At 54.7% G+C, this 26,092-nt stretch overlaps 1 protein-coding gene across 1 annotated transcript; it reads right to left on the reverse strand.

Moving 5' to 3' along the window:
* Nucleotides 1-1,883: 1,883 nt before the first annotated feature.
* Nucleotides 1,884-20,015, reverse strand: PNPLA3 (patatin like phospholipase domain containing 3). The gene is made up of 9 exons (XM_046646183.1): nt 19,772-20,015; nt 16,809-17,041; nt 15,578-15,643; nt 12,603-12,812; nt 11,420-11,480; nt 8,381-8,584; nt 6,768-6,900; nt 5,673-5,777; nt 1,884-4,306 (listed from the first exon to the last, which is right to left on the reverse strand). The coding sequence occupies exons 1-9, from the start codon at nt 19,956-19,958 to the stop codon at nt 4,189-4,191; spliced, it is 1,317 nt and encodes a 438-aa protein (XP_046502139.1). The 5' UTR covers nt 19,959-20,015; the 3' UTR covers nt 1,884-4,188.
* Between the last annotated feature and the right edge of the window lie 6,077 nt (nt 20,016-26,092).

A 26,092-nucleotide genomic window follows, 5' to 3' on the forward strand; every position in this document is an offset into this window, starting at 1 on the left:
ATCAGGAACAGAGTCACAGCTTTACCCTCAAACACTCTCTCTGATAGTCACAATGTCCATTAACGTATTAAAGGCTCTGAGAAGTCCTGCAGTATGTAGACTTGTTTCACTTTCTTCTTTTAAAATTTTTTTTTATTTTTCCTTTTTCTCCCCAAAGCCCCCCGGTACATAGTCGTATTTTTTTAGTTGTGGGTCCGTCTAGTGTGGCACGTGGGACGCCGCCTCAACATGGCCTGATGAGCGGTGCCACGTCCGTGCCCAGGATCCAAACTGGCGAAACCCTGGGCCACCAAAGCAGAGCGTGCAAACTTAACCACCGGGCCACGGGGCCAGCCTCATTTTTCACTGTCTTTAACCCAGTATTTCCTAAATTTACTGGGTCAGAGACTTTTTGGTTTGGGGTTTTTGAGGCTTTCTGTGGCCTTCAGTGGTGCTGTTCACCAGCATTTCTGGTGCTCCTCTTTTGGGCAAAAGGTAGAATTGCATTTCCCAGCCCCCATCCTTATGACTCGCTTTGGTCAACAAGTTGTGAGCAGAAGTGATAGGTGTCGCTTCTGGATGAAAACCTTCAAGAGTTTATTTCTCCCCTCCTCCCCCCTCCCCCAACAGCCATCAGTGCCCCTCCACATGGTGGGACAGCTTCAGGCTGGGCCAACCACGTCTGATGGGCATGTAGCGTGAGTGAGAAATAAGCCTTTTGGGAGTCTTTGTTAAACTCAGCATAACCCGACCAGTCCTAACTGACCAAATCATCTGCAAGATGCCAGCCTTCTAGGAAACTTGGTTTACGAAGTGGTGGTCTGGTCCCATCACAAGTGGCAAGGCCGTTTAGTGACTCCCCTGGTTCCCCTAATAAAATCAAACCCCAGTGTCAGAGGTCACAAGGAAGGGATGCTGGGTCTTCCCACGGATGCCCACAGAGGTCACCCACCCCTTGGTTTGGGACACCCTGTGGCATGGGCTCCCAGGGGCCACCACCTGTGTTTCTTTGACCCTTTCCTCCTCACCTGTCTCCCAGCACCCGAGGAGTGAAGGTGAGCCGGCAAGAGGAAAGAGCACAGTGAGGGCATTCCACGAGGTGGTGGCCCAGGGGGTGCACAGGGGACTGGAGGACGAGGCTCTGAGCCTCCGGTGGGACTGCGCACTGGACGTGTGGGAGAGGAGGCTGTGGCCTGGGGAGGCAGCTTCTGGGGGCTGAGGCTGTGGGAGCACCTGGACGAGGTCTGGGCCTAAGGACTGCCCCAGGCAGGGTACCGGCGGTGCCCCACCCACTGGGACATTGTTGCAGCAGCCAGGGCAAGGGCGGCTGGCTGGGAACAAGAGGCTGGATTCCAGAGACCTTAAGTGGAGGTGGTGTGGCAGGATTGGGACCAGCTGGCGGAGGGGAGAAGAAGGGGCTCAGGGAGTCCCTGGTTCCTGGCTCCGGTGACTTGGGAGCTGACAGGTACAGGGCAGCTGATCAGAGAGCTGAGGAGCCCTGCACTGGATGGGTTACGCTGGGGTGCTGCTGACGGACGGCCAGGTGGAGCTGGCGTGGGGGTGGGGGAGAGGGTTGGTGAGCAGGTGGGCCCGACCCTCACCTGTGCCAGAGACTAGGGGGCCCTCCTTGGAGTGAGCTCTCCCCAGGAGCAGCTGTGAACTCTCAGGAGAGCAGGCACGTGTGGGCCTTGGGGAGAGCCTGGCCGTCAGGATGGAGGAGGGTCTCGGGTCCCAGAAGGAGAGGGATTCTCAGAGGGTCTGGCCCAGTGTTCAGGACAGAGCATGCGGGGGCCCCGGCCTGGCAGGGCCGGGAACCTTGAGGAAGGGGGTATTTGAAGGGAGTTAGGTGATGAGGGAAGAGAAGCAACCCTGCAGCCCCTGGAAAAGAGGTAGAGACAAGGAAAAGCGTTTTAAAAATCACATTTATTATGAGTTATTTTCTGATGAAAGTAATCCATGTTGACCATAGAGATTTGGAAAACATACATGAGCACAACAAATAAAATATAATTATGGATAATGGCATAAGGATAACCGCTGGCAGCGCTTTGGTTCACATCCTCTGTCTTCTTCTGCATATACACAGATACCCACGCATTTATTTTTTTAACCGGGCTCGTGCTCTGCACCAAGTTTTGCTATTTACCAAATAAAGACTGTTGCTCCCTGGCATTAAATAGGCCACACACGGATTATTCCTGATAGTGGAGTGGTCCAAAGCAGAAATCTACCATAAATGGGGGGGGGGGGGGCAGTATTTGATAAGGTAGGAGGAACTTAAGAATGTTCTTCTCTGCTGATAAGAAAGCCCAGCAGAGCTGGGGAGGTGTGGGTGCAGGGAGAGTGGGGATGGGGTGGCATTGCAGGCACAGATGGGGAGGAAGCCTTGGCCATTTCTAAGAGTATCATACCTGCTTAGTAGACGTTTTTAAAAATTATAAAATACATGCTCATGGTAAGAAGGCTGAACAATTTCAGAAAGTAGTAGGAAAATAAGTCCCATGTAATCCTATCAGCCATTGAACATATTTCTTTCCTAACAGCGATCACAGAACTAGGGTATATGTCTATACAGAAATATTCTGGTTACTGTGAAATACAGCTCAAGTGTGGTTCTATGTGCTAGTGACCCATGCTGTGGTTCCGACAGAAGACAGCCAACTGGCAGACTTGAGGGTCGGGGGTTCAGGGGAGGGTGTGAGGGTGTGTCCCAAGGAGTCCAGGTGGGTGCCAGGCGTGGCCTCTCCCACCCCCAGGCCAGCTCAGCAAGGGGACAGGTCTGAGGTTCAGGTGGCCAGAGGAGCCCACCACCCACCAGCCCTTACCTCACGTAGGAGGCATGTGCTGCCAGAACAGGAGGCCCCTGGAGATGCAAGGAGCCCTGAAGCAGGGCTTCTAGGCACTAGGTGACGACCCTGTATTTTCACAAGCAGTCCCTGCCCTCTGGGAATTCAAGATGGCAGCATGGCACAAGAGCACGCGGTTTATATGGAGTTTGCTCCTAGAGCCGCATTCTTTACTTTGCATCAAGCACTTGGTCTGAGCTTACTGGTTCCACTCTGGGTTACTCACACAATGTAGGTGGGAGGAGCAGCTTTCTGTGCCAACATTTAGGATTTTGAGCTTATCATTGTTCTTTTTGTTATACTTCTTAAATTTGAATGCTTAAGTGAGAAAAACAGACACACACATTTCACCTTGAGTCATACTCCACGGTGCCTGCCAACACGTCCCCCCACCTGGGGAGAGGGTAGGGCCCTATGCCACGCTTGCCTCTGTTAAGGCTGCTCGAGGACAGAGGACAAGGGGAAGGCGGGGGTGAGACAAAAGCAGCACAGACAGAAGCTCTTCTGTTGTGTTGGCCCGGCCTGGAGGCCAGGGTGAATGCCTTGTGCACCAGACATTCTTTTAAGGCTTCTTCTGTTAACATCTCACTGATTCCCGTAATACGTAATTCAACAGATCATAAGATTTCCTTACATTTCCTACAAAACTCTTCATCAAATATTTAGGCTAGGTCAAGAAGGTGTCCCCAAATTCAAACAAGTTATGTTAATGCCCCCTCCCCGGCAGTACCCTCCTTGGAGAAGGAGGGCAACCCCTCCCACCACACTGACCGATGATTCCTGGGCAGGGAGATGGGGGCGCCCTTCTCTCTTCCTTCCAAACCCCGTGACTGCACAAAGGGCAGCCCAGCGCCAGCCCCAGGTCCCCCTCCATCCAAACACCGGCCACCACCCTAGGAACAGGATGACAGCTGAGACACTGCGAACCGAGTCGGCAATGGGCCCTCCATGCTGGGCTTCCTGCAGCCGTTTCTCAACCAACCGAGCTGACAGACTCAGATGCTGAAATAGCAGGTTTCCTCGAGCTCTGGACCACCACGACACCCCACGGAGCTTACTAGCTTTTCATGATTACAAATTGATTGCCTTTGGTTTCAGTAAACTATGTATTCAGCAGAGGCCGGATCCTGCAGGTCGCAGACCTGGGGCACTAAAGGCAGCGCAGAGGTGGCTGCGCAAAGATGGGGATGGTCTGGCTCCTCTGAAAGAACGTGCTAGACTTGCCTCCTCAAATGACTCAGAAACTCTTCTCTCCTGGAAACACGGGGAAAGAGGAAGCCCTCCCCGCCCCAGCAGACACCGCTGCCCCAGAAGGTTAGGCTACACTGGAAGATGGACCACCGGGCAGCCTCCGCTTTGGTCTCTAGTGGACAGTCCACAGGGCGGTACCCAGGTCCGCAGGCGAGTGGGGAGCCCAGCAGTGCCCACTGTGTTCTGGTTTCTGCAGAGAGGGCTGCTGGCTGCTTACCGGCGCCTGGGATCTGAAACAAGTGAAAAACGCTACCTCAGCCGCTGTCCTGCGGCTCTGCGATCTTCGGTCTCAGCGAGGACGGACGAACACCACTGGCCAAGGCTGAGTGTACCACCTGCACACTCCGGGCACTGCAGAGCAGCCTAGCTCCAAGCCACAGCTTCCTCTGACACCCAGGGCTGGGCTGATGTCACCCTCCCAGCCACCTGGACACTTCCCACTGGACATCCACAGGCACGATGGCGCCCATCAGTTTCCTCCACACACACCAGCCACCCGCCAGGGCGTCCTTCCGCAGCCTGCGCCTTCATCCCCCAGGCCTCCTCCTCCTGACTGGCTGCCCCATTCCCTTGGGACAAAAGCAGACCCCAGGGCTTGCAACTGGCACCTCCTTCTGGCCCTGGAGCCTATGGACGCCTCTCAGTCCCACAGGTTCCAGTGAGAACAGGCCCCCTTGTCCTTGGCTGAGCTGGTGCAGCTGCCCTCTCGCTGTGGAGCCCGCTGTCAGTTGGCTCCCATGATGCAGCCTCCTCCACACGGCCACTCGGGTCGTTTCCCAGCGCAAACCGACCGTTCTGCTCCCTACTCAAACCCTTCCATGTCGGCCAATAACATATAGCCACTGAGGCCCCATCTCCTGAGTGCCCACCACGTGGCCAGGACTGTGCCAGGGGCTCCCAAAAGCCTCACAGAAGCCCAGTGAGCAGATGAGGGTCAGCCCCACTGAACAGGTGAGGAAGCCGAGGCCCCCGATTTTCAGGATGAGATCCCACCCTGGGACCTGGAACAAGGCACTTCATGCTCTGAATCACTTTGCAGAATTCAGAAAGCTGCAGCAGCACCACGTGGGCCACGTGGACGAGGCAGATGGCAGGATTCCCCCCCGAGGCTGAGCTCAGCCGGGAATTGGCATTAACAGGCACCCCCTGCCCCGCGCACACGGAGAAGCCAGTCTGGTCCTGCCTCTCGCTCCATGCCCCAGCCCCTCCCTGGGGTGCAGGCATCCAGAGGTCCTTCCCTCAGGCCAACCAATGCTGCCTGCCATTCCCAGACCTGCTGCTGTCCCCTCTGCCCCTCTCCTGCTTTCTCATCCAGCTCTCTCCTCTGCCAACAACCCTGGGCTCCAGTGGACACACTTCCCCGCCCCTCCCCACTGCACAGCATCCCGCGGGCAGGCCTTGCTTAGCTTTTTCAGCAGACACATGGGGACCTCTGGTTTACTCAGCCACCTCCCCCAAGACAGGGCCCCCTGCACTAAAGGATAAACTCCTTCCCACCTGTCGGGCGCTCAGTGATGTTTCTAGAATGGCGCATGAGGCCTGATCAGAGGAAAGGGGTGCCTGGCAGACCCACACACCCACAGCCAAATCATTTACCTGGAAGTGGGGAGCAGATGTGTCATCACTTGAGAACAAATCTGGGAGGTCACCCACTGCAGCCACTGGATGTCATCAGGAATGTCTGGAAGCCAGGTCACCAGTCTGCAAGAATAAAACCAAGAGACGCACACATTCACATCAGCACGAAGATAAGCTGACACAGAACAAGAAAACACCCAAACCAAAGGCAGATCTCTTACCACAATACCCTTTGTCTGCTAAAAGGCCAGGATCACTTCTAACCTCAATCAGATAAATTTCTGGAAGGTGGATTCCGGACGTTACGCCTAAAACCTGCCTACCCAAAAGCCCTGAAGCGAGGTTAGGCCAATTCTGAGGAAGGGAAGCTCAAGGGTTTACATGGAAGTAAAAGAAAAAGTCTTGGTTTTCCAGGATTCTACGTGTCTGTGGCACGATGCCCCGACGCAGAGACGCAGAGACTCAGAGACTCTGGTAGTGGAGACACCGTCCCCTCCCCGCAGCAGTGCTGTGCTTGGCCATGCGCAGGCCCAGCAGAGGGAGCACGGAGGAGGCCTGACTGCCGCCCTTCGCAGCCTCCCACACCCTGGGCTTTGATAAATGCCTGAACAGACCTCACCCAAGGCCAGGCGGTGTGGGGCGCAGGCGGCTAATTTGGTGGGGGTGAGGAAAGGATCTGGGAAGGCCACCGAGGGCCGGAGAGCTGAGCTGGACTTTGAAGGATGGGGTGGGCTCTAAAAGACAGACTGAAGGACAAGATGGACGAACTCGCTAAAAACAAAGTCAACACCAAAGTAAATCTGCGGAACCCGGTAAAAGGTAAGACGGGTGCCCGGGATTCCGGCACCCACAGGCGTGTGCCTCACGTCCTTCCCAACGTACCGTGAATAACACCCCCCCAAGAAACGTGCGGACCTACAAGAAGCGACAGACCTTGAGCAGCAATGAGTGGAGAGGGAGGGGCAGGCGCTTGTCACTGGGGCTCCTGCCGGGTGTTCCGCGCAGCCCCACGGCACAAGGAGCCCAGCCCCAGGCTGAGGGCCTGGCAAGGAATCTCTCACTTAGTCGCCACCCAACCCTGTGAGGAAGACACAGGCCACGTGCAACGCTCACCTCTGGACCACAGCGATCGCGGACTCCAGAGGCAGCGTGTAGGGCAACATGACATAGGACATCACCCTAATCGGTAGGAAGTTGCAAAACTTGCTCATGTATCCACCTTGGGGTTTCAGTGCTTCACTCAGTGCTGAAAAAGACAATTTGGAGGTCTGTCTCCCTCCAGCAGAAAAACCCAACCACCTTACCCAGGGGGAGCCGGGAATTTCTATGAAATACACAAATCCTGGCAGCCAAAGAATCAGCACCCTTCACAAATGATATCAAACGAGGAACGTGCCCAGAACAGCCCTTGGATAGCCACAGGGTACAGGGTTCCCAATTATCGACTCCCTTTTAAATTAACAACTATTTTTGGAAGAGTACACACACTTCTCAAACACCCCACTGGCTTTCTTAGCTTTTCCTTGTACCTTCGGCTGGATTCCATCTCCTTCTGCCTGGGACCCCCCCCCCCAGCCTTCTATTTCCCCCCGAAGGACCTCATGACGCCTCAAACCACGTTAACCTGGGCAGCTGCTGGTTTGTGCAGCTCCTAGGGCGTCAGGGCCTTGGGGGCAAGGAATGGTGTCCCGTTCACCTTTGAGTTTCTCCGAATGCCAGTTGGAAGCTGGTTTGTGCACTCATCTGTCCATCTAACAGCTGAGGACATGATACAATATATGACCATTCAGTGAAGGTTCAAAACTGTGGGTTAGGAGGGAGGGGGAAACCAAGAGAGGCCCCTTGAGAAACAAGGCTTTGAGGGCTGGCCCGGTGGCTAAGTGGTTAAGTTAGTGCACTCCACTTTGGCAGCCTGAGGGTTTCGCAGGCTCAGATCCTGGGCACGGACATGGCACCACTCATCAGGCCATGCTGAGGCAGCGTCCCACATAGCAGAGCCAGAAGAACCTACAACTAGAATATACAACTATGTACTGGGAGACTTTGGGAAAAAGAAGAAAAAAAAAACAAAAGAAGATTGGCAACAGATGTTAGCTCAGGCACCAATTTAAAAAAAAAAAAAGGCGTGGGCCAGCCCGGTGGTGCAGCGGTTAAGTCCGCATGTTCTGCTTCAGCAGCCTGAGGTTCGCTGGTTCCGATCTCGGGTGCGGACATGGCACCGCTTGGCAAGCCATGCTGTGGTAGGCATCCCACATAGAAAGTAGAGGAAGATGGGCACGGATGTTAGCTCAGGGCCAGTCTTCCTCAGCAAAAAGAGGAGGATTGGTGGCAAATGTTAGCTCAGGGCTAATCTTCCTCAAAAAAAAAAAAAAAGATGCCTTTGAGATGGAAGAACAGGCAGAGAATGTGTTCTGAAAGAACGAGCCCACCACTGGGGCCCCCAAAATCCAGTGTGCCCGGACCCCAGGAGCAGAGAGCATGCCTGGTTAACTCCAGATGGGCTCAGCTGGAGTTGTCCTCTGGCCATGACCCTGTGGGAAGGGAAACTGAGCAAGATGCCTGAGTGGATGGGAGGCCTGTGCCGGGAGCTGGGGGCCCCAAGGGCCTGCCCTGCCGCTCCGCCTCTTCTCTTCCTTCCTAACACACAGCAGAGAAGCCCTGTCAGCCTCTGGAACAGTCCCAGAGAACGACACCCTCTGCCATCCTGCCCCGTGAGGAGTCAGCACCTATGGTGAGCGTGGGCGACAGGGTCTCCAGGATGCTCTCGTCCCAGCGCGGGATGTTGAGACGCAGGTGGTCCAGCAGCTCATCTCCCTCAGGACTCGTCACCCCCGGGGCAGACCCCAGGCTCATGTGTTCCCAGAGGGGCGCGAGGACCTCCGGCTCTTCGGAAGATAAATTCTGGTATAGATGGGGCCTGTCACAGATGCCTACGGAGGGCACAGCAAGCAAACCGTGAGGCGCATCTGGGCAGCAGAGGTCATGACTCACCGCCCACCCACCCACAGACTGACACGTGAGGCTGCAGGCCGTTCGCAGCTAAGTACAAGGCGAGGACAGGACAAAGGTAGGCCTTCCTCACCGGGAGAAAGAAGTGTGGGGCTGTGAAGCCGGACAGATGTGGGTTGGCTCCTGGCTCGATCATTCACTGGCTGTGTGGGCTTCAGAGCAACATGTGGATTCATGAGATGGAAATATAAGGATCATAACTAATCGATAATAACTGAACCACTGGCTCGGCCTGCATTCCAGGCCCTGAGTTAGGAACTTCACGGTCAGGCCTTGCAGCAGCCATTCCACTGCTAGCATTATCATCATCTCCACTTTCCAACCGAGCAATCAGAAGCACAGAGAGGTTAAGAGATTCATCCAAAGCCACACAGCCAGTATATGGCAGAGTGGGACTTGAACCCAGGTCTGACGTCTGAGGTAGTGCGCTTCCATCACAAGCCTCAAAAGGAGCCTCAGGTGAGGGAGTTTGTGCAGGCACTGCCCCGGGTGCTGGGGCTCAGTAGCTGATAGAGGGAGTGCTTCCTGCTCTCATGGAATTGGCATGTTGGGTGGGGACAGGGGACAGGTAGTTTCAGATGCCCACAGCTGACCCAGGCTCACCTCTTGCTTCTAACCTCAGGTCAAAAAGACCAGGGGCTGCTCCTGGCTGCCCGCACCTTCCTCCCTACGTTACACCTCCCACTTCCACCGCCCTGGATCTTTCCGGCCTCTACTAGACACGTTGGTCACCCTCTGGGGACGTCACTTTCCCTTGGGTATATTTCAAAGACTCTGTTCCCACAGGACCTCTGCCCCACCCCCGCGTGTCCTCTGCAGGACCCGGGGAAGCCAGTCTGGACAAGGACCTGGCTTAGATCTTTAAACCCAAACCCCACACAGACGCTGCACAGGCTCAGCCACACAGCAGTCTCTGAAATCACTGAGAATCACCTCGACATCACTTACTCCGAGCTCCCCTGGCTACAGATGTGGGAACGGGGGCCCAGGGAGGGAAGGCGGCTCGACGGGAGCCGGGGAGGCAGGAAACCGCGGAGTAAGCCAAGTCCAGCCCCACGGAGTTTGCTGTGGTCATCTACTCCTGGACTGCCCCCAATTTCATCCCCAGTCTAGACTGCTCTCCGGAACTCTGCACTCTGGCATTGGGCTGTCTCTTGCACAACCAGTCCCCAAATTACCCTGGGGCACCACGCACCCATGTGTCCCACACAGAGCTCACCAGCTTCCCTCCCAACTGCTCCCTCCCAACTGTCCTGAACCTGGGAGCAGAGCCCCCCGCTCCCCCCCCCACAGCCAGGAGCCAGGCTTGAGTCTTCCTCTTCCCAAATGTCCGGTTAGTCACCTCCAAGTCCTGTACCCTCCGGCCCCTTCCGCCACCCTCGTTGCCCTGACCCTGGCCAGGTCTCTAGGTGCTTCATTGGCCTGCTGGATGCTGGTCTCACCCTCTCCACACTGCAGCCAGGGGGGCGTCTTCCAAAGCTGTCCTCTGACCTCCCTCACTCCTGCTTCAGCAGCCCTCAGTGGCTCCCTATGGCTGCGGGATGCAAACCCCTCACCACGTCCACAAGGCCCAGCTTTGCCCCTCCTCCTTTCATTTATCACCATCCCTGCCCCTCTCCTCTCCGTCCATCTCTCAGCATCCCCACCTCCACTACTCCAGTTATACAGGCCTTCTTCTTTTTTTTTTTTTAAGGTGAGGAAGATTGGTCCTGAGCTAACATCTGTTGCCAGTCTTCCTCTATTTTGTACGTGGGATGCCACCACAGCATGGCTTGATGAGCAGTGTGTAGGTCCGCACCCAGGATCCAAACCCATGAACCCCAGGCCACAGAAGTGGAGAGCATGAACTTAACCACTACGCCACCGGTCCAGCCCCCTACACAGGCCTTCTTTCCAACAGACTGCACTCTGTTGCTTGCAGGACTCACCCCCAGGTCCCACATGCCAGAATGCTCCTAGTCATCCCCAAAGCCTCAACGTGGATTCACATCCTTCTGGAAGCCCTACTTCCCCCACGCCTTGCAGACCCCTGCTATGTGGTCCTATAGCGTCCTCTGTCTGCCAGCAGGGAACTCAGCACACCGTCACCCTCCTTTCTCATCTGCCCACCACAGGACTATGCACCCCGAGGAGCACGGCCACACCTGTCCGTCCACTGCAGTATCCCTGCCACAGAGCCAAGTGCCCAGCACGACACAGTCGCCATTTTCTGAGTAGAGAAATACACAGACACCCTTTAAACCACACCGTCTCCTTGGTCTTAGCCAAAGACTAATTCAGAGGATCGATACATGAATCACCTTTTAGTATTGATACAAGCTGGTCCCAGGCACATCTGCTATTTGGTTCCACCCTAATATTTTGAGAACCCAACCCCCGCAGCCTGGATGAACCAGAATGACTGAAAGGCAAGAACCTGCCCCAGAAAGGATAACTGGTCTAGTGGGTGCAACCCACACCTGGCTGGTGACAGCTACTCTGATTGCTTCCCTCGGAAGCCAGGCTCAGACACCCTGTGTCACGTCAGCCCTCGTTAAACAAAACGTTCACTAGGTCAAGTAGAACAGAAAAACAAACAGGTCTGTAAAATGGGGCAAAGATTCCCCGCCTCCCGGGGTGAGTGAGTGAGCGGCCGAGCAGGACCGTAGGTCAAGGTGCTGAGCACGGAGTGACATCACTAACAGCAGCCTCTGGTTTACCAGGACTGCTACCAAGAAGCCGTGCAAAGGGCCTATGTTCCCCTCGCCCGTACGTACCATTCTCCTCCAAGAACCTGACTGCGTCTAAATACCCTCGAAGGCATATCTCTCCAAGCACCTGCAAGCAGATAAGCACATTAACTGCAGGGGGTGCTTCATCGGCACCACTCAGCTCAAGGTCACCTGAGAACGGCCGAGACAGACCGAGGATGCCACCAGGCCCGGGGCCCCTTCCACGTGCCAGGCACAGCAGAGCAAGGCTCGACAGAGGGCTCTGTGCTCCCGGGACGCAGCAGCCCCGCTCTCCTGCGGGACTCGGCTGGAATGACATCCCCTCCAAGGAGACTTTGCTGGCGCCCCACGCGACAGGGGCAGGTCTCCCTTGGTCCCTGGAGGGGCCTCCACCCTAACAAGTATCGGGGCCTCTTCTAGTTGGCACCGGGACAACAACAGCTGCCGCCTCGTCCGCACACGAAGCATACAGGCAAACCAGTTCTGTCGGACAGCCCTCCCTCTGTCCGGAGCACACGCCGGTGGTGTACATTGCACGGGGCCGCCTTCCTCCTCCCGGGGAACTGTGAGCGCCCACAGTCTACTCCTTGTCTTACTATGTTAGGGCGCTCAGGCCTACTGAAACGACGACAGCCAAGAAAGATTAAACCACCAAATGCAGTGTGGTTCTGGACCGTGGCTGCAAACAGCAATCATCACAGCCAGCCCTGATGGCCTAGCAGTTAAAGTTCGGTGCGCTCGGCTTTGGCGGCCTGGGTTCGGTTCCCGGGCGCAGAACCACACCGCTCATCTGTCAGTGGCTGTGCTGTGGCGGCAGCTCATATAGAACGAGGACTTAACAGCTAGAATATCCAACTATGTCCTGGGGCTTTGGGGAGGGGAAATAAAAGGGAAAGGAAGGTTGGCAACAATTGTTGGCTCAGGACGGATTTTTCCCAAGAAGAACAAAAAATCATCAGGGTCACTTAAAAAAAAATCCTGCTGCACCCAACTTAAACCACAGCCCCCGGAAGTGGAATCGGAGCAGACGCTGTTTCAATGTCCCCCAGTCATCCTCATGACCCAAGCGGGGGCAGCCCTCGGCTTCCGGAACAAGCCACTCTTCTCCGAGCTCTTATTCAATGTGGGGTCTGTTCGTTCATGTAGAGGACAGCTGGGAGATCTCCCAGCAAAGAGGGAAGCAAAGAAGAGCGGCGCCCCCAGGCCACACAGCCCCCCGCCCCCTCACCTTGAGATCCGGAGGGAACAGTGCTCGGATGACCAGGTAGACGTTCTCCGAGCAGAGGCGCAGGCTGAGCCTGGCGAAGTCCATGTAAAGAAAGTTTGTGGATGTGGCTTTGGGGCAGATGTCGAACTCCCCATAGAAGGGGGACACTGTGATGGTAGTTTTCGCATCAAAGAAGGGTATATTGTTACTGAATCCTCCATCTACGTATCGCTTTTAAAGGAGAAAAAAAAAAGGACATATGGTCAGCAGCCCTGGGCAGGTGTTTCATGTGGTTTTCAGATTCTGGGCTGAGGCTTCCCAGAGCCAGAGGCAGGTGCCATGGGATCTCTGGAATCACTCTTTCAACAAATCCTTATTGAGCATTTCTGTGCCGTGCCAGGCCAGGCTCTACGCTGGCATGTAGGGTTGCTACACACTGTTGTGCAGTTTGTGCACTGCACAAAAAGTGCCTGGCAAAGAGGCAGATGGAAGGTGGAGTCTAGCCCACGTTGTGTTGGCCAAGTCCTAAGCCCGGGCAAGCACCCATAGCCACACTCTTGTAATCTGCATAAAGGGGCCATATAGACCAGGGACGCTGGGTGCACTGGGGACAGTGTCCTAAAGGATACAGATGGTCATGGGTTCAATTCCAGAGCCCCTTGTTGCTGGGGAAACCGGGGGCAGGATACTCAACCTGTGAGCCTGCATCTCCCCACATTTCTCATTTCTCTCAAAATGAGAACCAACACCTTGAGGAGTTTGGGTACTCGAATGGAACAGTGACCCTGAGACCCAGACAGGCCCCAGAAAAGGTCCTCTTATCCCACAACTAAGCGGCATTTGGGAGAAGTTCCCGTGAGCATCAGTTTTCCTGCATCCATATCCTTAAAGGAGCTCAGGCTGCGGCAGGCAGACTCCGCTACAATTTGGACCGAGTCTGCGTCTACCAAGCCAACGTCGGCACAATTCCCAAACCCTCGACCATCACAGCCTGGCCAGCAGTGCCCAGGGAAGAAGGTCTTCAAAGATGACAGCAGGAAGACCCTCCCCAGCCATCCTTCCGGAGGCAGAAATCTCAGGGCACCCCTTGGCCTCAGACAAGTCCAGGAAAGAATCAGGCTTGTGCAGCCATGCCTTGGTCATCAAGAGATTCTTGAGTCCAGAAATGATCAGATGAGTGCACAGCAGTATCTTCAAAATTGTAGCCGCACAAGGTCCACGGAAGACGTCAGAACCATCAGAAACCTCACTGGCAGAAAGGCACACAGGACCCAGTGTCAGGAATCTTGAGTCAAGACTGAGGAGCGAGGAAGCAGGTTGACTGTTTCTCACTCAAGGGATAGTCTAAAGCCAGATGTTCCTTCGAATTTTTCCTTCCACTCTGGACGTTTCTATGGTAACGTCCTGCGTTTGCTTGGTAAGATCTCGAGAATGATCTGTTCTGATTTTCAGCAGGTTTCTGCTGAGTCTCCTGAATGGGTGATTGTGTACCCAGTATAAAGAAGTGGGAAGACAACAACAAGAATGATGAAATAACCCACATTTACCAACGACTTCCGTGTGCCAGGCTCTGCACTCAGCACCTGACTGCAGTATTTCATGTAATTCCCACAACAACTCTATGATATTGCACTATTCTTAATCCTGATTTTTTCCCCCTAAGATATCCTTTTTTTTTTGGCAAGGAAGATTGGCCCTGAGCTAACATCTGCTGCCAATCTTCCTCTTTTCTTTTTTCTCCCCAAAGCCCCAGTACATAGCTGTATATCCTAGTTGTAGGTCCTTCTAGTTCTTCTATGTGGGACGCTGCCACAGCCTGGCTTGATGAGCGGTGTGTCTGTCCATGCCCAGGATCTGAACCGGCAAACCGGGGCTGCTGAGACAGAGGGTGCAAACTTGACCACTGTGCCACTGGGCTGGCCCCCTTATTTTGCAAATCAATCCCAGAGAGGTTAAGCAATGTGTCCCAAGTGGCCCAGCTGACATGTGCCAGGGCAGAGATTCAGTTCCAGGATTGTTTGCCAGACAGAGGCTAAGAATTCGGGGTGACCATTTCATTGCTCCTGGCCTCAGGTTTCTCGTGTGTAAATAGGGACAACAGTGTGTCTGTCGTGCGGTTGCTCTGGGGCATGAGCGAGGCTACATAAACGTGCCTTTACAGCTTGCTGTGCAACGTGAGGATGGCACGGCTCTTAAAGCGGGAACCGAGAGGGCTCAAAGCAGAAAGTGCCTCCTGCTCTGAGATGGTGGGATGTCACGTCTTCTCTCCCTAGACAGGGACTCTCAACTTGGCACTACTGACATTTGGGGTCAGATAATTCTTTGTTGAGGGCAGTCCTGTGCACTGCGGGACGCTGAGCAGTACCCCTAGCCTCTCCACTGGATCCTCGTAGCATCCCCCGGCTGTGGCCACTGAACCGTCTCCAGACACTGACAGATGTCCGAGTGGAGGGGCAGAATCATCTCCAGTTGATGACCACTGCCCCACAAGGGGGCTGCCCGGTGGTCTAGCACAGCCCAGCGTCTAGTCCAGAGCCTGCAGAACAGACACGTCAACTTCGGTTGCTCCACCCCAGGCAGGGCTCAAGAACCAGTCAAAACACATTATTTGTTGCATGGAACCCAATCACAGCACTGTCGGCAGCTTCTGCCCAAAGCTGTGGGCTGAAAAGGACAGAACCAGACCCAGAGGGGGCTGAAACTCTCACCCCTTGAGAATGAGCTCTACCTGAAGCAAGCAGCCGATTCTTAAGCATCTCACACTTTAACTAGGCCCTTGGGAACCCGTCTCCAGCGCCCAGCGTGAAGATTGACAGGACCCGTCTACCTTACGGATAGCCAGACTACTGATTCTACATGAAGCTGGTTTTGCTGCCCAGGCTGCCTGGAAGGGGGATGGGCCATGGAACCGCTGTCTGCGTTTGGGGACGGGTTCAGGGTCCCTGAGCTGAGTGCCTCGCAGGCAGGGGCCGTGCAACAGTTTAAAGCAGACTCACCACGCCTCTGAAGGAAGGCGGCATTAGACCACTGAGGAAAGGGATGAAGCAGGAACACATCAAGGCCTGCGAAGACAAAAGGTGGTGAAGCCACAGGCTACAACAGGTGCCCTTTATTCCCCTGGGCCTTTACAAGCTTTCTCCAGTGAGTAGGGCAACAAGCCTCAAAATGCTCTTTGCACAGAGTAGGTGCTTTAATAAATGAGTTGAATGAATGATGAACGAACCTACACACTTGTATTTCAGGCCTAAGTATAAGCTCCTTAACAACATTGTCTTTGGACTTCAACTTCCCGCCGCTGCTCCCCACGAGAGTCGCACTGGGCCATCGCAGACAGGACCAAGAGTGGTCGACTCGCTGACCAGAAAGGGACTAGATCAGGGCTTCGCAAATGCTGACCTTCGTCAGAATCACCCAGAAGGCTGTCAGAACCACAGCCTCTGCGTCCCCGCCCCAGGATGCAGATGTAGTAGGTCGCAGGTGGGGCCTGACAATCTGCAATTCTAGCCAGCTCCCAGGTGCTGCAGACGCTGCCGGTCCAAGGACCACACTTTGAGCAGCACCGTGCTGGCAAGCATTAAGATGGAGGCAACACTGATACACTGAAGGAACAGACTCGTGTGGGAACGGACTAGTGCTGGCTGTCCACAAGAGCTTCTGGAAACAAGATTAAGTGGAAGATGATACTGGCTGCTGAGGGGCTGCTGGTTGTATGTGCCAGGCTGCTGTCTCATACAGACCTGTGTTAAGTGAAACCTCGTCCCAGTAACTCTCATAAAAGGCATCAGCCAAGTTAAAGGGTATTTGGATATTGCAAATGGTCCCCCTACTAGACCCTGCTGGCAGAGGTAAATAAGAATGTTCCCACCCTGGCAGGTTCTACTCGAGGCGTCCTCATTAAGGAACATGGAATGTTGGGAGGAGGGACACACGTGGGATGGACTTCCTGGAGGAGGTGGTCATGAGCCGAGTCTTGAAGGATGGGAGGCATTATTTGAAACAGAAACTGTCCTGGAACACGTAGGGTTTATACATGCTATGGACCAGACCACCAGATGCACGTGGAGTTCACGTCACCCTGGTGCAGTAAGCCAACCAGCATCACAGGTCACCAGGTTCTTTTGCATCTTAAGAAACATGGCAGGTGGGCTATGACAGCCCTCTCTGTGTGGCTTCCAAAATGAAACAGTCTTTCTTCCTTGCCAACACCCAGACAAGCAAACCACTTACGTCCACGACTTCGTCTTTGGACCTAAAGTCAGAAACCATCACGTTCTCCCCATCGGACACTCTGGTGAGCGAGATGCATATCTTCCCGGAGATGAGCTGGTGGACGTTGCCTGGGAGGTGCCTGTGCAGGTCTTCTCGGATTTGCCTGTCCAGATTGAAGGACGGGTGGAAGATCCCAATGTTCCGGCTCCTGGCGCTCCGGGAAATTTTGATAAGGATCTGGACCCTCAGCTCTGGTGGGGAGGAGGGGCAGAAGACAAATACACAAAGGAATTTGCCACCCTGGAGATGGGAATGCTTTGTGGCAAGACCAGAAACCTGATGCCAAGGAAGCTGCCGACCCTTTCTCCAGGCCTTTGCCGTCTAACACGGCAGCCCCGTGCACACTGAGCCACAGGAGCCCGTGAAACGCAGCTAATCCAAATTGAGATGCGTAAAACACACACTGGATTTCAAAGGCTTAGTGCCAAAAAAAAAAAGGGTGACAAATATCTCATTAATAATGTTTTACATTTACGGGAAAATGATAATATTTTGGCCAAATTGGGATAAATAAAATTAATTTCGCTTGCGTCTTTTACCTTTTCAATGCGGTTACTAGGAATGAAAAATGAGATCTGTGGCCTGCACTGTATTTCTGCTGGACAGGGCTGCTCCGGGCCCTGGCCACAGGAACAAGCCTCCAGAGGCCCAGGTGAACTTTCTCCTCACCTCCATCCCGCACAAAGCCAGAAGCCACGGACTCCTGCGCGCCAGAGCTGCAGCACAGACGGCCCTGACGCTGTGGGGAGCAGAGGAGGAGCACGGGCCTGGAGCTCAGCTTGAACCCAGCCTCCATCTCTTACTAGCTGAGTGACCTCGGGAGGTCACTTCACTGCCTAAGTCTCAGACTTTTTAACGTGGGACGATATTTCCCTATCTTTTGGAGACAGAGAGGATTAGACACAATACAATTGGTGAGGTGCTCAACCCACAGGAGACTCCTAAAAAGTAACTAGACTTAACCTTTAACCTCTAACGCCAGAATTACCAGAACCTCTAGTGGGCATGGGGCACATTCATGCTCCATCTGACCTCACTCACTGGCTCGGCCTCCTGTGGCTGACCTGCACTGCTTTGGCATGCAGGACCACCTGTCCCAGCCCAAGACCTGGCCTGTCGTAAATTCCAGGATGCAGAAGGACAGACACACGCCAGCCCATCCTGACCCAACCCCTGACCTCAGCTCAGTTCTCCCTGTGTGCGTGGCTCCAGTGAGCGTGGGCAGAAGGGGCAGATTTGCACACAGCTGGCAGGTTCTGCCAATCTCTCCTGCCAAGTCAGCCTTGGCTTCCACGGACCCTCAGAAGGTCTGCCCAAGTTGCAGTCCTTGGGAAATGCTCCTTGGTGGTCCCCATGTGAGACAGGAGATTAAAGCAGGAACCTGGGAGCAGCTCCTGCCGAAACCTCCAGACCCACTTTCCAAGGACTTGCTGGTTCCTGAGCCTCCTCCGGTCCTGCAGGGCACAGTCCCAGGCTGCAGCTGTCCTCTGCCAGTTAGGAACCCCCTCTACACTGGAGTCCATGTGCTTCAGGCCCTAGAGCCAGTGCATATGAAACTGGTCCCAGTGAAACATTCCACCATGTGGGTGTCTTCAGGTCGCCTTGGGATACAAGGTGTTAAAACCCAAGGTGTGCACACTGGCCATGTGGTCAGTCTACTCCTCCCCCGCGGTCACACTTCCTGCCCATTGCTCCACTCCCCCTCAATGGAGAAGGCAGCCAGGGTGGCCTCCCTCCAAATCCCCACCTCCGGGTCAGCCCAGGGTCTGCTCACTCATCCTATCCAATGGCAAGGCTGCACCTACTGGTAGGGGATTCCTGGCCACTAGAAGCAATGTCACTCCCCGTTGGTGGTGCCCAACTCAGCAGTCCCCAGGTCGAGCAAAGAGCAAATTGTTAAGAAACCTCAGATAAGCAGAGGCTGATAAGATGCATTACCTTTCCATCTGGGGACCTTTGGGTGCCAACCGCTCCAGGGTACCACTTGCCCCAGGCCCTGCCCCCTGCCTGAGAACCCCAGGCCAAGGATGATATAATCTAGTAGTTTGGGCCAGCTGGGCACAAGCTCCACGTCCATCCCCCTGACCCCCACTCCCCAACAGGCACCCACATGGACAGATGTTTAATTAGGACAAGAGTCAAATGCACGGGACCTCGTGTCCAGTGGCAGGTTGTGTCTGTGGGGAGTCGGGGCAGGATGGGATGGGGGATGTCCAGGGACCCCCTCCAGCCCCCAGGAAGCGTCTCACATACCAGAAGAGGAGGAGAGGAGATCAATTTCATACCCCCACCACCCCAGTTCCGAACCAGCCAGTCTGCCCAGGAGGACTCCAAAGACTTGCCCCCGCCCTGAGAGGCACCTAGTCGCTGGAGGGCCCTGCGGCCACCAGAGGCGACTCCAGAGGGAAGAAGGCACCCACCCTGGGACACACGCCAAAGCCCCCTCCTGGTCGGACCCAGGGCAAATTGGGCCTTCCCTTCGGCAGCTCAGCTCGCCAGGGCCTCCCCAGCAGATGTCGGGGAACGCAGGAATCCGCCCCATCCTCCGCCCACGCCTCGTCCCGCTCCCTCCTCCCAGTCGCTCTGGGAGGACCCGGCTCTCAGTGGCGGGTGAAGGCTTCCTTCAAGCTCGGGCCCTAGACGGGGATAGGACTGGGGGTGCGCTTGGGGTTCTCAAGCCCAGAGGAGCCGCCCCCTAGGCGTACACCCCTCTCAGACCGAGGGACAGAGCCCTCCGTCGCGGCGCGAGAGGACGCAGCGAAGGAGATATATGTTTGGGGAGGGGGCCCTCGGGATGTACCCCGCAGTGTCCATGTCCGGTCGGCTCCACCGGGCGCCCCACGACCCCTAGAGTTTGCCCGCGTCCCGGCCCGGGGGCGCCCCCTTCCCGCGCGGAGCCCGGGCGGCAGCCCCGCATGTACCTAGCGGCATGCCCGAGAGGAAGCTGACGACGTGCAGCGCCCCACCCGAGGCTCCGAGGAACATGCGCGCGTCGCGAAGGAGGTGCGGGGCGCGCTCTCCCAAGCAGCAGGTCACCCCGACGTGGTAGAACCCCAGGAAGCCGCAGCCCGAGAAGGACATGCTCCAGCCGCGCTCGGGGTCGTACATCGCGACGGCAGCTCGCGGGGCAGGATCCCGGAACCACCGAGCCTGCGCCGGCGCAGGGGCGCTCTCAGCCGGGCCTCCGCCCCGCCGCGCAGGTATTCCCTGCGTGACGTCACCGGCGGCCCGCCCCCCTGGGACCATGCAGATGAGCCGGTGGGCGGGCCCACATGGAGCAGGACGCCCACCCCTCCCTCCTCTGGGCCTGAGGTCCCGGCGGGGGCGGAGAAGCCGGAGGCGCCCCCCCAGTGCTCCGTGAGGATGGAGGGAGGTTTTCGGTAACCTCCCGGCAGCGGGTGTCCTGGGTTTCTTTTCATCCCAGCATTTGGGTCCTTTGTATGCTTTTCTCTTTTTACGCGGGAACTGCAAGGCTTAAGCAGACGCCCCATCTAAATAGAATTTAATGTCTGTTTTCTTGCGGTTTTTATGTGTGATGTCTTCAATTCATGGCAAGTGGTAGAGATTTTTCATTTAATGGTAATGACCCGAAGTTTCTAAGTTTCACTTGTAAGTAAAAACTGTGAATAACAGGCGCTGGCAGCGGGGAGGGGCCAGTGCAGGAACGTGGGGGTTGGGGGGCCTCAGGCCTAGACGATTCCTGGTGCCCTGGGAAGTGTCCCCAGATGCTCCTTGACCCATGTGTCAGGTGCTGCGCGGAGCATTTCCACAGCGGCCCACGCGGGGCAGTCAGGCATCTGCCCAGAGTTCCACAGCCAGCGATCCGGGTCTCCGGGGCCATCCTACCCCTGCAGGCTGGACAGAGAACCGCCTCTCGTCTCCACCATATAGAGCCGGGAGTGTGGGCTTTGGAATCGGGCCTCGCCCTCTCTGTGCCTCAGTATCCTCATCTGTAAGATGACAGGTGGACTTGTTGTCAGGATTCAGAATGTCACCTGTGAGCACCTGGACACGTGGGTTGTGTATGACTCCCCTGTCCCTCTCGGAGCTTCCGGACATTCCTTGCTTCTGCGGAGCCTGTGCTTGGAGGGGTGGAGAGCCAGGAGCCGGCAGAGAGAGGCTGGGCTGCTGCAGGGACTGCGGACCCCAGGGTGGGTCATTCTGTCTGCGCTCTATGGACCAGAATCCCAGGGCTGGGAGCTGCAGGTCCTTAGTGACCACTGGGGCCAACCGCCACATCACACAGACACTTCATAGATTGAGGCCAAGAATGAGGAAGGAGCGGGTCCCTCTGTCTGTCCCTGACCACGTGGGCTTTGCCGGGGTGCGGATGGGGCAGTGCTCACAGGCCTGCCCGGACTGACTGTCCTGCACACCCACCTCACACTCAGAGCCGGGACAGAAATGAAGTTTCTGGGTGAGAGAACTGAGTCTGATGCAGGGGCACCTGGAGTGACAGTCTCCAGCCTCCTGTTCCTCACCCGGGACCCCTCCATCCTGTACCTGTCAGCCCTCCTGCGTTGCATGACCACGCTCAGGACTCATGACGGGAAGGCCAGGCTGGGGCCAGGAATTAGAGGTTCTGCTCGCAGGCCCCAGAGGAGCCATCCTGCCACCAGCCACAGGCATTCATATTCTCCTCCTGTCCACTGACACACATTCATGGTCAGCTGCTTGGGACATCGGACCTCCCTGGTGTGACCCAGATGTGGACCGGAAAGGAGCAGGGCTGAGGGCTCACCTCACTGCCGCGTGTTGACAGCAGGTGGCCTCTCCCGCTTGCTCCAGACAAAGAGAAGAAAGGACTGGGCAGGTTCCCGTGGCCTGGCTCTCAGCCCCTTGCCCAGTGCCCCTGTGGGGCCGGCCTGGACCCAGGTTCCTCACACTTCTGTCTAGCTTGGCTACAACGTTGCAGGTTCCCATTGCTCCAAGGGCTCACAGAAATCAGGAAAACACTTGACTTACTATTACCACTTATTGTAAAAGGATACAACTCAGCAACAGGCAAATGGAAGAGATGCACAGGGCAGAGGGAAGACGCACAGAGCTTCCATGCTCCTTCCACCCCCCGGGAGCACCACCCTCCAGCACGTCGATGTGTCCACCAACCTGGACACTCTCTGAACCCGTCACTGAGGGGTTTTTCTGGCCGTCCCATGACATAGACATGATTGATCAAATCATTGGTCGTTGGTGATTAACTCAGTCTCCAGCCTCCCTCTCCTCCCCAGGGGTCAAGGGTGGAGCTGAAAGTTCCAACCTTCTAATCAAGCCTTGGTCTTTCTGGTGACTGGCCCCCATCCTGAAGCTGTTTAGGGATCACCGGCCATCTCATTAGCATAGAAAAGACACCCATCCCTCCAGAGATTCCAAGAGTTTTAGGAGCTGTGTGCTAGAAGCCAGAGGAAAAAGAACCCAAATATTTATTTTTTATTATACCCCAGAGGGTCATTGTGAAGTCAGCCGTGATGGACAGACAGCGTGTGGGGCAGTGCCCGGCAGCACCACGCGGGCCACTGTAACAACGTACCACAGGCTGGATGGTTTAAACTGCAGCCATTACATCTCACAGCTCTGGAGGCGGAAAGTCCAAGATCAAGGTACTGGCTGATTCTGCTCCTGGTGAGGGCCCTATTCCTGGCTTGCAGACAGATGCCTTCTCACCGCGTCCTCACATGGCAGAGAGCAAGCGCTCCAGTGTCTCTTCTTCTTCTTACAGGAACAGTAATCCCACCCAGGGTCCCCGCCCTCATGAGCTCATCTAAACCTGATTACCTCCGAAACCCCACCACCAACTATCATCACATTGGGAGTTAAGGGTTCAACATATGAATTTGCAGGGAAGGCACACATTCAGTACCTAACAACCACCCTGCGCCCTGGGCAGCAGGGGTCCCTACCCCGGGTCCCCATCTCTCTCTCTGAGTCTGTCTTTCTCACACCCATGCGCCCACACATGGCCTTTCCTCTGGTTAGGATCCAGCCTCAGTTGCCAACACGTTGAGCCATAAACATCCCGCATCTTGCTCTTGCCGATCAGGCCCCAGAGAAACACGTCTCCACATCTCTCGATTTATTTGCTCAAAAGAAAAGGTGGTGGCTTCCCCATGGCACAAAGATTTGTAGTTGTGCCCTGCTCACATCAGGCCCAGATGCTGCTTGGAAGAAGGGGGAGGACTGACATGTGGAGCATTTAGGAGAGAGAGAAGAAGAATTAACTTGTGAGATCCTTGTCAAACAGCACGGACGCAATGGGCGTTGCATAATCAAGTGGCGTTTGCCATAAGCAGCAAGCGTCCATTATCTTGCTGCCCTTTATGTCCTAATACCCGGTGCCCGTGATATAACGTGGGATAGATCGGCAGTAGCTGTCCACAAAGGCTGAGGAGCATTTTGCAATATTAAGTTTGTATTAAATTAAGCTGTTAAGCTTGTATATTCACAGGGCTGGCCATAATGCATTAAATTTCACGTCTTCTTTACTTTGCAACTAGATGGTTGTGAGACAGTAGAATTGCAAATCGTTTTATTTTGGTAAAAACATTTAATAAGATTTTAATTTTCAGTCCTATTAAATGGTTTGTATTTAAAACTTTTAAATAGTTTTCATAGGACATGTAGAGTGACCAGCTCGAACCAGTTGCCTGGGACTTTCCTGGGACACTGAAAGTCCTGTACCCCGGGAAAACTTTCAGTCCAGACAAGCTGGGACAGTTGGTCAACCCCAAGTCTCTTGCCCTGGGCCCTGCAAATGTCAGAGGCAGATCTACCGGGCCCATAATAATCTTCCAGACGACATTCCCAGCCACTGTTCTTCTTATTGGACAGGAAATGGCCCAAGTACTGGCCAGAGACCTATGAGAATGAGAGACCAGCTCAGGATGGAAACTGTCGACCCTCATTATTTACAGCGTCTGCGTTTGTGAATTTGCCTGCTCACTAAAGTTTACTTGTAACTCCAACGTCAACACTCACAGCTCTTTTGGGGTCGTTTATGGACATGCCTAGAGCAGGAAAAAAAAATCTGAGTTGCCCAATATGCCCATTCCCAGCTGAGGTCGAGCAGGCGACTCTGCTGTCTTGTGTCAGCTCTCCTGCTGCAAACAAGTGTCCTTCTTGTGGTCTGTTTATTTATTTCACATTTTTGTGCTTTTTGTAGGTGACTCAGCTGTTGCAAACAGCCCCCAGGAGTAGAGCTGATCTGGCGTTCCCAAGCACGAGCAGGCTGTGATGGGCCCTGCAGAGAAAAACACTTTAGATCAGCTTTGTTCAGGCACCAGTGATTGTGCTGATGGCCACGAGTTCAGCGTTAATGAATCATCAGTATATATCAAATAAGGGGTCTTTAAGCAGAAAACACACATAACATAAGGGTGTGTATGGATCAGTTGATGAAAATGTGACCAGAAGCTCATAGGAACCTAACCCTGCATTTCCTCTAGGAGCAACGATTCAGAAGTCACTAATGGAGGGTAAATGGTGACCTCATAGACCATAACTGCTGCGAGTGATGAGAGCTGACTGAATGTCACTGGACTTTCATGAAGGGGAGCAGGTGGGTGCCGTGAGCCCTAGGGTTCCTTTTTTCTGTAGAACTGGAAATACAGAGAGTGGCCCACTCTGACTGTGCTTGGCCAGCACGGGCACGCTGTGTCCAGGAGGACCCACTCGCCTCCTCCCTGCAATGCCAAGGCCCACGGCCAAATTCCAGCACCTGGGGACCGGCACTGTGGAAGGCCTTGGTGTCTCCATCAACCAGCCAGATGCCTCCATCCTTTCACAGAAAGACAGTGCCCGCCGCAGTCCCTGCTCAGTGCCCCTGGCTCGTCTGACCCTTCCACGTGCACACACCTTGCCTGACATTTCCTGACCACCACTGATGGCCTCAGGTAGGCCACCCAGAACAGCCCAGTGTCAGCCTCACTTTATCTTGTCGGCCCCCATCCTTGGCCCAGCTTCCCAGTTCTGGCTGTATAATTCACTCTTTTTTTTTTTTTCATTGTGATAAAATATACATAACATAAAATTTACCATTTTAATCATTTTTAAATGTGCAGTTCCACAGCTTTAAGTCCATTCACAATGTTGTGCAACCATCACACCATCCATCCCCAGGACGCTTTTCATCCTGCAAAACTGAAACTCCATCCCCGTTAGACAATAACTCCCCACGCCCCCTCCCCCTGGCCCCCGGCAACCACCATTCTGCTTTCTTCCTCTGTGAATGTGACTCCTCCAGGGACCTCATGTGAGTGGAATCACACAGTGTTTGTCCTTTTGTGACTGGCTTATTTCACTTAGCATGACGTCCTCAAGGTTCATCCATGTCCCGTGTGTCAGAATTTCCTTCCTTTTTAAGGCTGAGTAATATTCCATCATGTGTATCAATGGGATTCAGGACATGCTACCCCAAAATATGGCACTTGGGCATATTGAATCTTTTAAGCTGAAGGACGTGAGAAACAGCACGTGCAGGAAGGACTGTGTGACTCCCTGAAGAGGGTCATAGGACCCTCGTGTGCGAGGTGCCCTCCTTGTCTGCAGAAATACAGGGACACAGAGAGGCACCTGAGCCACAGGCTTTGCTGAGCTTCCCGCGGCTCAGTACACGCATACCCTTTGTCCTGTCACGTCTTTCCGCCGCTTTCCACTCTTCAAACCAGCGTCAAAACACAGGTTGAACCTTTTCTTCAGGCCTTCATAAGGATATGCAGCGTCTCATGTCACACAAAACTTACATTAACAAATTTCTATGCCTTTCTCATTCGTCTGTCTTTTGTTAAACCTAGGAGCCAGTCAAGAACTTAAAAGAGTAGAGGAAAAAGCTATTTCTCCTCGCCCTCGGTATACACCACATTGTGTTCATCCATTCTTGTGGTTCACGCCTGCGTGTCCGAATAAACAGCTCTCCTGCTGCGCCCAGGCCTCCGAACCCCAGCCTCGGCTGCTTGTCCCCAGGGATGAGATCCTTCTTGGATTTGCTCTACCCCCAAAACAGGATCCAGGGTGTGCTCTGTCATACATGCGTTCCCTACAAGGGTTCTGGCTCCTGGGGAACAGAACTGTGCCCACTGGCAGTGCAGGGAGAGCGTAGAGCCAGCACCGAAGACTTGAGCAACCACCCTTTAGGGCCAATTCACTGAGCCCTGGGAAAGTCAGACAGACACTCCCCGGCTCATGCCAGCAGCCACATCGCTGGGGACGTGCATCTCCCATCTGCCAGAGATGGTAGGCTCTCTACT

The sequence above is a fragment of the Equus quagga genome, chromosome 19, assembly GCF_021613505.1.
Source record: "Equus quagga isolate Etosha38 chromosome 19, UCLA_HA_Equagga_1.0, whole genome shotgun sequence".
In the NCBI taxonomy this organism is placed as follows: Eukaryota; Metazoa; Chordata; class Mammalia; order Perissodactyla; family Equidae; genus Equus; species Equus quagga.

Coding starts and splice junctions, on each gene's coding strand:
- PNPLA3 (XM_046646183.1), bottom strand. CDS start 19,958: ATGTACGACCCCGAGCGCGGCTGGAGCATGTCCTTCTCGGGCTGCGGC. Junction 8,585..11,419: donor CAGGTTCTTGGAGGAGAATG/GTACGTACGGGC, acceptor TGCCCTCCGTAG/GCATCTGTGACAGGCCCCAT. Junction 4,307..5,672: donor CATCTGCTCCCCACTTCCAG/GTAAATGATTTG, acceptor CACTTGTTTCAG/ATCCCAGGCGCCGGTAAGCA.